The sequence below is a fragment of the Heterodontus francisci genome, chromosome 6 (assembly GCF_036365525.1).
Source record: "Heterodontus francisci isolate sHetFra1 chromosome 6, sHetFra1.hap1, whole genome shotgun sequence".
NCBI lineage: Eukaryota > Metazoa > Chordata > Chondrichthyes > Heterodontiformes > Heterodontidae > Heterodontus > Heterodontus francisci.
Window position 1 is genome coordinate 152,628,585 of NC_090376.1, and position 16,672 is coordinate 152,645,256.

The window sequence follows — 16,672 nt, forward strand, 5'->3', positions numbered from 1 at the left end:
TGCCAATGGGGACAGTTTCTCCCTAGCTACTCTGTCCAGACCCTTCATGATTTTGAACACCTCTATCAAATTTCCTCTTAATTTTCTCTTTTCCAAGGAGAACAGCCCCAGCTTCTCCAGCCTATCCACGTAACTGAAGTTCCTCATCCCTGCAACTACTGCTGTGAATTTTTCTGCACTTTCCCGAATGCATTAACATCCTTTCTGAAGTGTGGTGCCCAGAACTGGATGTGAGTGATGTATCCACACCTTACCCAAGAGAGTCACGAGTGACATACACACGCTACCTGTGGGTCACAAGTGATGAACACACCTTATCCGAGACAGTCATGAATGATATGCAAAGATTACTTAAGAGCGTCACAATAGTATACCAGCATGTGAGTGCAAAAGACCAGGCTGAAGCATTTTCAGCAATCTTCAGCCAGAAGTGTCAAGTCCATCTCGGTCTCCTCCTGAAGTCCATTTTCACAGATGCCAGTCTTCAGCCAATTCGAGTCACTCCACATGATATCAAGAAACAACTGAGCACACTGGATAAAGCAAAGGCTAGGGGCCCTGACAACATCCCAGTTGCAGTCCTGAAGATTTGTGCTTCAGAACTAGCCTTGCTTCTAGCCAAACTGTTCCAGTATAGCTGGCATCTACCTGACAAATTGGGAAATTGTCCAAGTATGTCCTGTTTAATAAAGCAGGACAAATGCAATCCAGCTAATTATCCACCCATCAGTCTACTCCTAATTAAAAGCAAAATGGCAAGTGTCAGTGACAGTGCTATTAAGTGGCACTTACCTGCTCGCCAATACAGTTTGGGTTCTGCCAGGATCACTCAACTCCAGGCTTCATTACAGCCTTGGTCCAAACACAGGCAGAAAAAGCTGAATTCCAGAGATGAGGTGAGCTGTAGTAAAATTGACATCAATGGGAGTCATTCCTAGCACAAAGGTTATGGTTGTTGGAGGTCAGTAATCCCAGCCCAGTATGTCGCTGCAGGAGTTCCTCAGTGTCTTAGGCCCAAAAATCTTCCACTGCTTCATTATAAGGTCAGAGTGGGGATGTTCACTGATGATTAAATAGTATTCAGTCTCATTCGCAATTCCTTAGATAATGAGGTCGTCCATGCCTATGTGCAGCAAGACCTAGACAACATCTAGGCTTGGGCTGATAAGTGGCAACTAAAATTTGGGCAACACAAGTGCCAGGCAAAGACCATCTCCATCAAGAGACAATCTAACCACCTCCCCTTGACGTTCAATGGCATTACCATCGCTGAATCCCCCACCATCATGGACTACAAACATTTGAATAAGCTGAAATTTATTGAACAAAGATTAGAGGGTGTTTCGGGGAGCATTGAAATATTCGAGTCTCAAGGTGACAAAGGCGTAGATCAGAGTTTCAGCAGCAGATGGGTGAGGTTGGGGTGGAGGTGCAAGTACACCATATTTGTGATGGAGAGCATATGGAGTTGGAAGCTCAGCTTGAGTTCAAATAGAATGTCCAGGCTGTGAACAGTTTGATTCAGCCTGAGACAGTAGCCAGGAGGGCAATAGAATTAGTGACAAGGGTACAGAGGTTGTGGTGAGGCTGAAGGCACTGGCTTTGGTCTCCCCAGTGTTTAACTGGAGGAGATTGCAGCTGATCCAATTAAATGTTGGTCAAGCAGCCAGGCAATGTCAAGGCAGTGGATGGGTCAAGAGAGACGATAGAGAGTTAGAGCTGGGTGCCATCAGCTTACAGGGAGAAGCTGATCCCCTGCCTGCAGATGATGTTGTCAAGTATTGATCCTTGGGAGGACTCCAGAGGTAATGGTTCTGGATTGGAAGAACAAGCCATTGCTGATGATACTCTGGCTACAGTGGAGATTTAAACATGGAGTTGCAGTCAAGGTGGGCATGGTGAGGCAGCTGAAAGGATGGTCTCAAACTTAATGATAAAGGAATCATAAAATCATAGAATGGTTACAGCAGAAGGAGGCCATTTGGCCCATTGTGTTGATGCTGACTCTCTGGAAAAGCAACTCACCTAGACCCACTCCCCTGCCCTCTCCCTGTAGCCCTGCAATTCTTTTTGCTCCAGATAATTATCGAATTCTCTTTTGAAAGACACAATTGAATCTGCCTCTACCACGCTGACAACCAGCGCATTCCAGATCCTAACCACACGCTATATAAAAAAGTTTTTCCTCGTGTCTATGAACTCTTTGCATTTGTTTTACATGAATTATTTTCTGAGGTTCAGCATTACTGGTCTCTCCTGTAAGCAGGCCCCGCATCTCTTATGAGCAGGATCAGATATATACGGTCAGATATCTAATCAGACAGTAGCGTGATCGGAGGCAAGTAATAATGAAAATCCCTTGTTATGTGAACAGCTTCATTTTGCCTCGAATTCAAGAGGCGGACTGATTAGCACTCTAGTGAGATGAGGCCAGTTATAAATCAATAAGCGGATTTATTTTTTATACAATGTGCGAATAAATGAAAGAATGCTAATAGTGAATCTCAGCTTATTTTGTTTTACTCCTGTTAATGACCTAAATACAACTTATCTGACAATTTATTTCTCTGAAACTGATCACTAGTCCTTCAGTCTGGATTCCTTACTAGAGCTTGCAGACTGTGTTTTGTGTTTATCTTAGCTGGGTAGGAAGGCAAAATCATCCAAACTTCTCCATGCTCAGCAATTAGTTAATTAAGCTGCATATCAATGACTTGGATGAAGGAACCGAATGTATGGTTGCTAAATTTAGTGATGAGACAAAGATAGGTAGGAAAGTAAGTTGTGAAGAGGACATAAAGAGTCTGCAAAGGGATGTGGATAGATTAAGTGGGCAAAAATTTTGCAAATAGAGTATAATGTGGGAAAATGTCAAGTTATCCATTTTGGCAGGAAGAATAGTGAAGCAGCATATTATTTAAATGGAAAGAAACATAGAAACATAGAAAATAGGAGCAGGAGTAGGCCATTTGGCCCTTCAAGCCTGCTCCGCCATTCATTATGATCATGGCTGATCATCCAACTCAGTAACCTGTTCCTGCTTTCGCCCCATACCCTTTGAACCCTTTAGACCCAAGAGCGAAATCTAACTCCTTCTTGAAAATATACAATGTTTTGGACTCAATTGCTTTCTGTGGTAGCGAATTCCAGAGGCTCACCACTCTCTGGGTGAAGTAATTTCTCCTCATCTCAGTCCTGAAAGGTTTACCCCGTATCCTGAGACTATGACCCCTGGTTCTAGACTCCCCCACCATCGGGAACATCCTTCCTGCATCTACCCTGTCAAGTCCTGTAAGACTTTTATAGGTTTCTATGAGATCCCCCCTCACTCTTCTGAACTCCAGCGAATATAATCGTAACCGACTCAATCTCTCCTCATACGTCAGACCTGCCATCCCAGGAATCAGTCTGGTAAACCTTCGCTGCATTCCATCTATAGCAAGAACATCCTTCCTCAGATAAGGAGATCAAAACTGCACACAACATTCCAGGTGTGGCCTCACCAAGGCCCGCATAATTGCAGCAAGACATCCCTGCTCCTGTACTCGAATCCTCTCACTATGAAAGCCAACATAGCATTTGCCTTTTCTACCGCCTGTTGCACCTGCGTGCTTACCTTCAGCGACTGGTGTACGAGAACATCCAGGTCTCGCTGCATATTCCCCTCTCTCAGTTTATAGCCGTTCAGATAATAATCTGCCTTCCTGTTTTTGCTACCAAAGTGGATAACCTCACATTTATCCACATTATACTGCATCTGCCATGCACTCAACTTGTCTAAATCACCCTGAAGCCTCTCTGCATCCTCCTCACAACTCACCCTCCCACCCAGTTTTGTGTCATCTGCAAATTTGGAGATATTACATTTAGTTCCTTCATCTAAATCATTAATGTATATTGTGAATAGCTGGGGTCCTAGCACCGATCCCTGCAGTCACTGCCTGCCATTCGAAAAAAAAAACATTTATCCCGACTCTTTGTTTCCTGTCTGACAACCAATTTTCTGGATCTACATCTCTGGATGTTCATTTCCTATCCCTGGTCACCTTACAGCCATTTCTCCGCTATCCCGACTATATCATACCCATTTACATCTATTTGCGTGATTAATTCATCCACTTTATTACGAATGCTCCGCGCATTAAGGCACAAAGCCTTAAGGCTTGTCTTTTTAACATTACTTGTCCTCTTTCCACTATTTTTCACTGTGGCTCTGTTTGATTCTGGCCCTTGATTTCTCTGCCTATCACTTCTTATTCCCCTTACTGTCTCTTGTTCTTGTCTTTGATCCCCCCTCCTCTGACTCCTTGCAAAGGTTCTCATCCCCCTGTTATTTTAGTTTAAACCCTCCCCAACCACTCTGGCAAATACTCCCGCTAGGACATCAGTCCCGGTCCCGCCCAGGTGTAACCCGTCCTGTATCTACTGGTCCCACCTCCCCCAGAACTGGTCCCAATGTCCCAGGGATCTAAAACCCTCCCCTTCACACCATCTCTTCAGCCACGTAGTCATCCGATATATCCTGCTCTTTCTATTCCGACAAGCACGTGGCACTGGTAGTAATCCTGAGATCACTACCTTTGAGGTCCTACTTTTCAACTTACTTCCGAGCTCCCTATATTCTGCTTTTAGGACCTCAACCTTTTTTTTACCTACGTCGTTTGTACCAATGTGTACCACGACCACTGGCTGTTCACCCTCCCCCTTCAGAATGTCCTGTAACTGCTCTGAGACATCCTTGACCCCAGCACCAGGGAGGCAACATACCATCCTGGAGTCTCCATTGCGGCCACAGAAACACCTATCTATTTCCCTTACAATTGAATCCCCTATAGCTATTGCATTCCCACACTTTTTACTCCTGTCCTGTGCAGCAGAGCCAACCATGGTGCAACGAATTGGGCTGTTGCTGCTTTCCCCTGAGAGGCCGTTCCCCCCCCAGCAGTATCCAAAGCAGTATATCTGTTTTGCAGGGGAATAGCCACAGGAGATTCCTGAACTGCCTGCCTAGTCCTCTTGCTCTGCCTGGTGGTCACCCATTCCCTTCCTGCCTGTGGAGTTTGAGCCTGCGGTGTGACCACCTCTCTATACGTGCTATCCACGATACTCTCCACCTCGTGGATGCTCCACAGTGTCCCCAGCCTCCGCTCCAGCTCTGAAACCCGGGCTTCCAGGAGCTGCAGCTGGAGACACTTCCTGCACACATGCTGGTCCTGGGCACTGGAAATGTTCCTGGCTTCCGACATGGAGCACGAGGAGCACACCATGGCTTTGAGCTCTCCTGCCATGACTTAACCCTTTAAATTAACCTTTTGGAATATCTTAATGTTAAATCATATCAGTTACACTAGGGCCCTTCTTCCCTGGTTCTCGTTACTACAGAACTCCCTAAAAAAAACTTCTGACGATATATGAAATAAATTGTAAACCTTTCTTACCTTAGATTCTTACCCAGCTTTTTAGAGCTATTCCCTAACAGCAGTGATTGCAGAGCTCTGAGGTACAGAAGGATCTGGGTGTCCTGGTATATAAATCACAAAAGATTGGTGTGCAGATACAGCAAGTGATTAGGAAGACAAATGGAATGTTATCGTTTATTGCAAGAGGAATGGAATATAAAAATAGGGATGTTTTCCGATACTTCTATTGGGTATTTTGAGACCACATCTGGAGTACTGTGTACAGTTTTGGTCTCCTTATTTGAGAAAGGATATAAATGCATTAGAGGCAGTGCAGAGAAGGTTCACTTGACTGATACCCCTCTGTCCCCCCACCTCTGATCCCCACCCCCCCCCCCACCGGCCCCCTTATGAGGAAAGATTGGAATTTCGAAGAATGCAAAGTGATCTTATTGAAACATATAAGATCCTGAGGGGATTGACAGGGTGGATGCTGAAAGGATGTTACCCCTTGTGGAAGAGACTCCAAATAGGGGACACAGTATAAAAATAAGGGATTTCCCATCTAAGACAGAGACAAGGAGAATTCTTTTCACTCAGAGGGTTCTGAGTCTTTGGAACTCTTTCCCCCAGACAGCATACGAACATACGTACATACAAGCATACGAGCTTACAAATTAGGAGCACTGGGCCACTCGGCCCTTCATGCCTGCTCTGCCGTTCAATAGGTTCATGGCTGAACTGATTACTCCACATTTCCATCTACCCCCGATAATCTTCCACTTCCTTGCTTATCAAGGATGTATCTACCTCTGCCTTAATATTCGAAGATTCTGCTTCCACCGCCCTCTGAGAGAAGAAAATTCTCCTCATCTCTGTCTTAAATGGGCAATCCCTTATTTTTAAACAGTGACCCCTACTTCTAGATTTCCCACAAGGGGACGCGTCCTTTCCACAACCACCCTGTCAAGACCCCTCAGGATCTTGTATGTTTCAATCAAGTCGCCTCTTACTCTTCTAAATTCCAGCAGATACAAGCCTAGCCTGTCCAACCTTTCCTTGTAAGACAACCCGCCCATTCCAGGTATTAGTCTAGTAAACCTTCTCTGTACTGCCTCCAATGCATTTACATCATTCCTTAAATAAGGAGACCAGTAATGTACACAGTACTCCAGATGTGGTTGCACCAATGCCCTGTATAGCTGAAGCATAACCTCCCTACTTTATATTCAATTCCCCTCACAATAAACAATAACATTCTATTAGCTTTCCTAATTCCTTGCTGTACCTCCATACTAACCTTTTGTGATTCATGCATTAGGACACCCAGATTCCTCTGCATCTCAGAGCTCTGCAATCTCTCTCCATTTAGATAATATGCTTGTTTTTTATTCTTCCTGCCAAAGTGAACAATTTCTCACTTTCCCACATTATACTCCATTTGCCTGGTCTTTGCCCACTCACTTAACTTATCTATATCAGTTTGTAGCCTCCTTATGTCCTCTTCACAAGTTACTTTCCGACCTATTTTTGTGTCATCAGCAAATTTAGCAACCATACCTTCAGTCCCTTGATCTAAGTCATTTACATAAATTGTAAAAAAGTTAAGGTCCCAGCACAGATCCCTGTGGCAGACCACTCGTTACATCTTGTCAACCAGAAAATGACCCATTTATGCCTACTCTCTGTTTCCTGTTAGCTAGCCAATCTTCTATCCATGCCAGTATGTTACCTCCTACATCATGAGCTTTTATTTTCTGCAATAACCTTTGATGTGGTACCTTATCAAATGCCTTCTGGAAATCTAAGTACAATACATCTACCAGTTCCCTTTATCCACAGCACATGTACCTCCCTCAAAGAACTCCAATAAATTGGTTAAACATGATTTCCCTTTCACAAAACCATGCTGACTCTGCCTGATTACCTTGCATTTTTCTAAATGCCCTGCTAAACTGTTTTTAATAATAGCTTCCAACATTTTCCCTATGACAGATGTTAAGCTAACTGGCCTGTAGTTTCCTGCTTTCTGTCTCCCTTTTTGAATAAAGGAGTTACATTCGCTATTTTCCAATCTAACGGAACCTTCCCCGAATCGAGGGAATTTTTTAAAATTAAAACTAACGCATCAGCTATCTCACTAGCCACTTCTTATAACACCCTAGGATGAAGTTCTTCAGGACCTGGGGACTTGCCAGCCCGCAGCTCCAACAATTTGTTCAGTACCATTTCCCTGGTGATTGTAATTTTCTTGAGTGCCTCCCTCCCTTCCATTTCCTGACTTACAGCTAATACTGGGATGTTACTTGTATCCTCAATAGTGAAGACCGATGCAAAATACCTGTTCAATTCATCTGCCATCTCCTTATTATCCATTATTAATTCCCCAGACTCACTTTCTGTAGTTTAGTTTAGAGATACAGCACTGAAACAGCCCCTTCGGCCCACCGAGTCTGTGCCGACCATCAACCACCCATTTATACTAATCCTACACTAATTCCATATCCCTACCATATCCCCACCTGTCCCTATATTTCCCTACCACCTACCTATACTAGGGGCAATTTATAATGTCCAATTAACCTATCAACCAGCAAGTCTTTTGGCATGTGGGAGGAAACCGGAGCACCTGGAGGAAACCCACGCAGACACAGGGAGAACTTGCAAACTCCACACAGGCAGTACCCAGAATTGAACCCGGGTCGCTGGAGCTGTGAGGCTGCAGTGCTAACCACTGCGCCACTGTGCCGCCCAAAGCTCACTTTGTTAACTCTTTTCTTTTTAAAATATCTATAGAAACTCTTACTATCTGTCTGTATATTGCTAGCTAGCTTTCTCTCGTACTCTAATCTTACCTTCCTTATCAATCTTTTAGTCATTCTTTGCTGTTTTTTATATTCTGTCCAATCTTTTGACCTGCCTCACATCTTTGCCCATAGACTTTTTCTTTACGTTTGTTAATATCTTTAACTATTTTAGTTAACCACGGATGGCGGGTCCTACCCTTGAAATTTTTCTTGCTCGTTGAAATATGTATTCTGAAATATCCCATTAAATGAAAACCGCTGCATCTCTATTGACCTATCCCTTAACCTGCTTTGCCAGTTCACTCTAGCTAGCTCTGTTTTCATGCCCTCATAGTTGCCCTTATTTAAGTTTAAAATACTAGTCTTGGACCCACTCTTCTCTCCCTCAAACTGAATGTAAAATTCAATCATATTACGATTGCTGCTACCTGGGGCCGCCTTAACTATGAGGTCATTAATTAATCCTATCTTGTTGCACAATACGAGGTCTAATATCGCCTGCTCTCTGTTTGGCTCCGGAATGTATTGTTCCAAGAAATTATCCCGAAAACATTCTATGTACTCCTCATCTAGGCTACCTCTGCCCATCTGATTTTTCCAGTCTATATGTAGGTTTAAATCTCCCATGATTATCGCTGTACCTTTCTAACAAGCTGCCATTATTTCTTCCCTTGTACCCTGTCCTACAGTGTGGTTAATGTTAGATGGCCTGTACACCACTCCCACAATTGACTTCTTGCCTTTCTAATTTCTCATCTCTATCCAAACTGCTTCTACATCCTGGTGTCCTGAATTTAGGTCATCCATCTCTATTGCGCTAACACCATCATTAATTAACAGAGCTACCCCTCCACCTTTTCCTAGCTTCCTGTCCTTCCAAAATGTCATATACCCTTCAATATTCAGGTCCCAATATATGTCGTCCTGCAGCCATCTCTCTGTAATGGCTATCAGATCGTACTTAATTATTTTTATTTGTGCTCTCAGTTCATCTGTTTTGTATCGAATGCTATGTGCATTCAGATACAGAGCCTTTAGTTTTGTCCTTTTATTATTTTTGTAACCTCTAGCCTTGTCTGTTGATTGACTCTTGGATTTGTATGCTCTGTCCCTTCCTGTCACAGTCTGTTTATCATTTCCCATCTTAATACCTTTCTCTCTTGCCTTGTCTCTACTCCCTGATTTACCACATCTTCCAAAATTTGATCCCTTGCCCCCACTATTCAGTTTAAAACCCTCTCTACTTCCCTAGTTATGTGACTCGCTAGAACACTGGCCCCAGCACGGTTCAGGTGTAGACTGTCCCAACGGTACAGCCATCACTTTCCCCAATACTGATGCCAGTGCCCCACAAACCGGAACCCACTTCTGCCACACCAGTCTTTGAACCACGCATTAATTTCTCAACTCTTATTTGCCCTATGCCAATTTGCATGTGGCTCAGGTAATAATCTGGAAATTATTACCTTTGAGGTTCTGCTTCTTAATATGGTGCCTAGTTCCTCATACTAACTCTGCAGAACCTCTTTCCTTGTCCTGCCTATGTCATTGGTATCTACATGGACCACGATGACTGGATCCTCCCCCTCCTACTGTAAGTTCCTCTCCAGCCCTGAGCAGATGTCCCGAACCCTGGCACCGGGCAACACTGCCATCTGGACTCTCGCTCTTTGCTGCAGAGAACAGTGTCAATCCCCCTAATTATACTGTCCCCTATTACCACTACATTCCTTTTTTCTCCCTGCACTTCAATGGCTTCCTGTACCATGGTGCCATGATTAGGTTGCTCATCCACCCTAGAGCCCACACTCTCATTCAGACAAGCTGAAAGAACCTCAAACCTGTTGGACAATCGCAAAGGCTGAGGCTCCTGCACTCCTGCCCTCTGGGTACCTGCCTCAGCTGCAGCCACACTCTCCTGTCGCTGACCACTGACCAAATCAGAAGACCCTCTCCTAAGGGATGTGACCATCTCCTGGTACAAAATGTCCAGGTAACTTTCCCCTTCCTGATGTGTCGCAGTGTCTGCAGCTTGGACTCCAGTTCAATGGCTCTGAGCCGAAGCTCTTCGAGCCACAACCACTTATTGCAGACGTGTTTGCCCTAGATCACACTGGCATCCAGGAGCTCCCACATGCTGCAACATCTCCTGTCCTGCATCCTTAATGTGCCTTAATTAACTACTTAATTATTTTATTCAATTATTTATTTTATTTTCCTGTGATGGAGGCAGGATCATTGAATATATTTAAGGCAGAGGTAGATAAACTCTTGAATAACAAGGGAGTCAGAGGGTATCCGGTGTCGGTGGGAAAGTGGAGTTGAGGCCACAATCAGATCAGCTGGTAAGATGGGCAGAGCAGTGGCAAATGGAGTTTAATCCTGAGAAGTGTGAGATGATGCATTTTGGGAGGACTAACAAGGCAAGGGAATATGCAATGGATGGTAGGACTCTAGAAAGTACAGAGGGTCAGAGTGACCTTGGTGTACTTGTCCATAGATCACTGAAGGCAGCAGCACAGGTAGATAAGGTGGTTAGGAAGGCATATGGGATACTTACCTTTATTAGCCGAGGCATAGAATATAAGAGTAGGTTATGATGGAGCTGTATAAAATGCTAGTTAGGCCACAGCTGGAGTACTGTGTGCAGTTCTGGGCACCACACTATAGGAAGGATGTGATTGCACTAGAGAGGGTGCAGAGGAGATTCACCAGGATGTTGCAGTTCCGAAGAAGGGTCACTAACCCGAAACGTTAACTCTGCTTCTCTTTCCACAGATGCTGCCAGACCTGCTGAGTGATTCCAGCATTTCTTGTTTTTGTGTCACCAGGATGTTTCCTGGACTGGAGCATTTCAGCTATGAAGAGAGACTGGATAGGCTAGGGTTGTTTTCCTTAAAGCAGAGAAGGCTGAGGGGGGACCTGATTGAGGTATACAAAATTATGAGGGGCATAGATAGGGTAGATAGGAAAAAACGTTTTCCCGCAGTGGAGGTGTCAATAACCAGGGGGCAAAGATATAAGGTGAGGGGCAGGAGGTTTAGAGGGGATTTGAGGAAAAATTGTTTTGCCCAGAAGGTGGTTGGAATCTGGAACACACTGCCTGAAGGCAGGAACCCTCACAACATTTAAGAAGTATTTAGATGAGCACTTGAAAGGCTATGGGCCAAGTGCTGAAAAATGGGATTAGGATAGATAGGTGCTTGATGGCCGGCACGGACACAATGGGCCGAAGGGTCTGTTTCTTTGCTGCATAACTCTCTGACTCCTGCTCCTAATTCATACCTTCATATCAAATCAGCTGCTGCCCTTCTAGGTGTAAGCTTCTCTGCCAGCTTTCCTTGCTGGGCTCATATGAATGAAGCCATTCCAACTCATCACTGATGTCTCCATGGGTTGTGCTAACAACTGTCATTGTCCCAAACTACTGTGTTAGATGAGAAATACCATCTTGGACAGATGTTTTGGCTTGGTCTTGTTTGCTGAATCCTTATTCATATCTCCAGCTGCTGTAAGTTATAGATTTGAGCTCTGGTGAGCTGAATTTAACTTAACTGGGATATCTTAATATAACTGCCCACAGCTCCTCCTCGGATAAGTCGTCACAATGTAAAATATGTAAAATATATGCTTATTAGAAAAAAGTGTTTCCAGTCTTATAGGCCAAAACACACGTCTTGTTAGATTTTATTTTCGGTGACTAATAGATCAGTTTCAGAATCCTGTAGGATTTTTAGGGAAGAATTTGTGTTGTAATATTTCAAAATCTTGTAAATGAATGTGGCGATGAGAGGTTTGCAAATGTCAGATATAAGAGAAAGAAGTATATTCTACAATATCTTTCTTGTTCAAAAAATGAAAGTGCTGCTTTAGTCATACTTACTTCCATTTAACTAGTTCTCTTTTTTTATGAAAGCTTCTCTCAATTGAAGCAAGGTGTACAGTATACAAGCATCAGCGGACATATAATGGTCGGCAGTTCTGACTGCTTCATAAAGTACAAGCTACGTGATACGTGTGGTTCCATTATTCAGTAAAGATTTCTATTCATAACATTTGACTTGCTGTTTTTTTTCTAGCTGATAAATTATACAATAGGTTAGGAATATGCATATATTATATAGGAATTGGCCTTTATAGCCACTCCAGGCGCTGCTTCACAAACCACTGACCACCTCCAGGCGCTTATCCATTGTCTCTCGAGATAAGGAGGCCCAAAGAAGATATAAGAATATGCATTGCCTTTGATGTAGCATTTCATAATACAATTGAAAGCCAAGAAAATTGGATCATATGCCAGTGGCAAACATAGATTTTTGATTGTTAACATGATCTTGGCACAAGCAGCATTAGTGTTTCCACCTAATCCTCATTTATATTCTGAGATACACACAGAGGATTATTGCCTTTTCTGCTGCCTGGCTTTGGATGAAAATCAAAGTGGTGCTATGTGAGACTGGAGTTGTTTTGCTGCTTATGTGCAAAAAGGTTTCCAACAAATATCTGTTTGGAGTTTGTTCCCAGTACATGATCAAAAATAAGAAAGTTCCACTCTGTTAACCAGTTTTTCCCTGGAAAAAAGATCAGTTTGACATGGTAATTGTATCACAGAATCACATACCATTCAAATGTTCCCATTTTGCTCAGTACTCTACCTTCCAACCTCAGTCCTAAACTTCAACAGTCAGCACTGAGCTGTCTACATATCTGACTTGTCCAATTCTGTGCCTAGCTTTTTCTGAGGTTTCAGCATTGTTAATCTTCACCCTCCATGTGACACTTACTTTTTATTTGATAGATGCTATGCACTTGGTAGTGGAAAGGTTGGCAGGGCCTTTCAACATTGAAGCCATCATGGAGCCAATTGATGTGAAGATTTCTGATGCCATTATGAATATGCAGGAGAACAGCATGCAAGTGTCAGCTAAGGTAAACTCTCTGAAATTGCTTTGTGTATTAATATTCTGAGTGTTTTCCTTTGTGTCATCTTTGCATTTGTGTGAAAGGGCCTCAGTGGAGGTCCCAACTTAAAAAATAAGCTGCAGCACTTCTTTTGGCTATTAGTGCTACACAAACTCTACTCCAAATCACACAAGTTTGCATTGAAGAGACACAGTGGGGAAATTTTAACATGGGGGATTAGATGTGATTGGGTGAGCATGGGAGGTTAAGTATCAAAAAAGGAAAGCATGTCCCCAGGATCAGACCACCCCACCCCCTCACAGTGTCAGGAATTGGACTCCTCCACAGGGGTTGGGGATCAGAACCCCCTTCAAAATCAGACAACCCACCCCCACCAACCCTGTCCCGGGATTTGGGAGATGACCTACCTGTTTTCTGATGTTCCCGACGTGACTGGAAGCCAAGCCTGCCAATCAGGCTGACTTCCAGGTGGGGAACCTGTTAATGATGTCAGACGCACGTTGTGGAATTAAATCTACCCAACTCACCCACTGCTGTTCCTGGCAGATTAGAAGATAAAAATTCCTCTCACAATTTCATGATTTCTCCTGTATTGGTTATCCCACGCCTGTTGTGTGTCAACTTCTCCTTAAAGAAAAGTGGATGTTGGTTAATATGTACTGAGGAAAAAGATGTTCAAAATGATTGAACTAACAATATTGTGCATACTGACAGGAAGAAGCATTAAGTGTGACCAAGAGGGTGAAGTAGTTATGAGGGTAGTAGCAGTTTTTGAAGTGTTACTGGAAACAGGAAGGAGGAGCAGTGTAGTCTTCCCTGCAACCTGAGAGCTATCGGACGTGGGGAGGGAAAGGATTGATAGTGTTCAGGCGAAGGTAAAGTCCTTGTTGGGCTGTGCAGAAAGTATGAGATATGTGAAGAGGAATCTTACTCTGCCAGATCGAGTGTGGTCATTAAATTTCTTACAGCACTCCAGCCAGAAGCAGGCAACAAGATTGATGGCATTAATGTGTTGTGTTAGATTTCACCATGCCCACTCTGCAATTTTCCATAGTAGCTGTCTACTGACAGGAAAAGGACCTGCTTTCCCTTGTACCCTTGCCCTACCAACATCTCCATGCTATATCTGGAAGCCTCAGAGCCCTGCTGAAACTCTTGTTGCCCACAGACATCGTCCTGCAACTCTACAGTGTTCACTTGCTCTTTTGTACACAATGAAGCACCTTGCCTTTAAGCTGCTGCAGGTTCTTTAAAACCTGAGAGGCAATCTAAAAGCTGGGATAGGTGCCCCGCCAATCCTTCTAGGTAGCTACTGCTCTCCATCTCCCATATATTATCTGTCAGGAGAACAATACCACCACCACTGCACACTGCTCCCCTCCCAACCCTTCACTGTGTTATGGGTTAGAACAACATAGGAACTGGGGATTTATGGATATTAGTATTAGTAAACAAATAGTAGTGGAAAAATTAATGGGACTAATAGCCAACAAATCCCCCAACCTAATGGCCTACACTCTAGGGTTTTAAAAGAAGTTGCTGCAGAGATATTGGATACATTGGTTTTGAGCTTCCAGAATTCCCGAGATTCCAGAATGGTCCCTGTGGATTCAAAGGTAGCAAACCTAATCCTGCTATTCAAGAAAAGAAGCAGAGAAGAAACAAGGAACTATAGGCCTGTTAATGTGACTTCAGTCAGAACGAAAATGCTGGAATCTATTATTAGGGATGTCATAACAGGGCACTTTGAAAATCAAACAACGATGGGCATAATCAACATAGATTTATGAAAGGGAAATTGTGCTTGTCAAATCTGTTGGAGTATTTTGAGGTTGTAACTAGCAGGGTAGATAAGGGGGATCTAGTTTATGCAGTGTATTTGGATTCTCAAAATGCATTTGATAAGGTGCCTCACAACATTATTGCACAACATTAGGGCTCATGGAATTGTGAGTAATATATTAGCGTGGATTGAGGATTGGTTAATGGAGAAAAACAGAGTTGGAATAAACAAGTCATTTTCAGATTGGCGGGCTGTAACTAGTCGGGTACCACAGGGATCAGGTATCCAGGATGCACTCAATGGGCTGAATAGCCTCCTTCTATGATGTAATGACTCTAATGACTCTGTTTGGAGGGGCCTTGGTGAGAGTCACATCTGGAGTAATGTGTACAGTTTTGGTCTCCTTACCTAACAAAGGATATACTTGCCTGAGAGGCCATGCAACCAAGGTTCACTGGACAGATTCCTGGGGTGAGGAAATTGTCCTCTAAGGAGAGATTGAATAGATTAGGCCCATATTGCCCACATTTTAAAACAATGAGAGGTGATCTCATTGAAGCATGTAAAATTCTTAAGGGACTTGATAGGGTAGATGCTGGGAGGATGTTTCCCCTGGCTGGGGAGTCTTGAAATACAGGGGGCACATTCTCAGAATAAGGGGTCAGCCATTTAGGACTGGGATGAGGAGAAATTTCCTCACTCAAAGAGTTGTAAATGTTTGGAATTCGCTACCCCAGAGCACTGGATGCTCATTCGTTGGGTATATTCAAATCCGAAATCGATAGATTTTTGGATACTATGGGAGCCAAAGGATATGGGGATAGTGAGGGAAGGTGAAGTTGAGGCAGAAGATCAGCCATGATCCTATTGAATGACGGAGCAGGCTCAAAGGGTGGAATGGCCTACTCCAGCACCAGTTTCTTATGTTCTTACATTCTTAGCAAGGGTTTGCATCCAAATTTTGCATCATGACAACTTTATAGGCCATTAGGGAAGTGTTGAATCGAGAGCGAATATGCACATTCCAAATTAGAGGGAGGAGAAATTCATGTTAAGTGTCCCTTCAAGTGCAGCTTGCAACTCTCTTCAAAGGCATTTTCAATGTATTGCTGATAGATGCTGTGCGCATATTACCTATCTGCCTTTGGGATAGGAAACATGACCAGGGACACAAGCAAAGAGAGAAAAACACAGTGAAGTGTTTCTTGAAAATGTAATTGGTGATGTTCTGAATATTCAGTGCACGCAGTGCTCTCTATATGTTTTGTTCAAAATAGGTTACAGTGAAACCTGGCTGTCAGATTCCCTTGATTAAATTCAATCGAATCCTTCAGACTTTTCTGACACAACAATTATAATAGGAAGAAATTCAAAACATCAAGGAGGAAAATGAAAACAAGTCACTAATGGAAATTCTGAATTGAAACATATATCTGACTTTCTGCTATCTTTCAGCAATACATCTTTGCACAGAAGTAGTTAGCTAACTAACCACATGTGAATACAGTGCCCAATTCCATATCTCTTTTTTTGATGATAGCTCTGTGCAACCAGTATTTTTCTCTTGCTGGTTAAGCTGTCTTCTTTATCCTGGAGGAGAATTACAGCAGCCGATCTAGCTATTTTTTATCCATCTCATGCCCTCGCTTCTCATCTGCACTGGCGTTGGAGTGATTTGCAATCAAGTTATCTTCTCCACAACAATAAAGAACTGATCAAAGGAAACATTTTTCTAAAGTTTGAGGAAAGGATAATACAAT

The 16,672-nt window shown here is 43.3% G+C and overlaps 1 protein-coding gene across 3 annotated transcripts in view; it reads left to right on the forward strand.

Annotated features, from left to right (window-relative positions):
- LOC137371553 (glypican-6-like) overlaps positions 1-16,672 on the forward strand; it is a 1,268,051-nt gene that overhangs the window by 1,138,369 nt on the left and 113,010 nt on the right. For all 3 annotated transcript variants that reach the window (XM_068034367.1, XM_068034368.1, XM_068034369.1), the window contains one exon: positions 13,005-13,135. In XM_068034367.1, the coding sequence (XP_067890468.1) occupies positions 13,005-13,135 (131 nt within the window). The remainder of the gene's footprint in view (positions 1-13,004; positions 13,136-16,672) is intronic.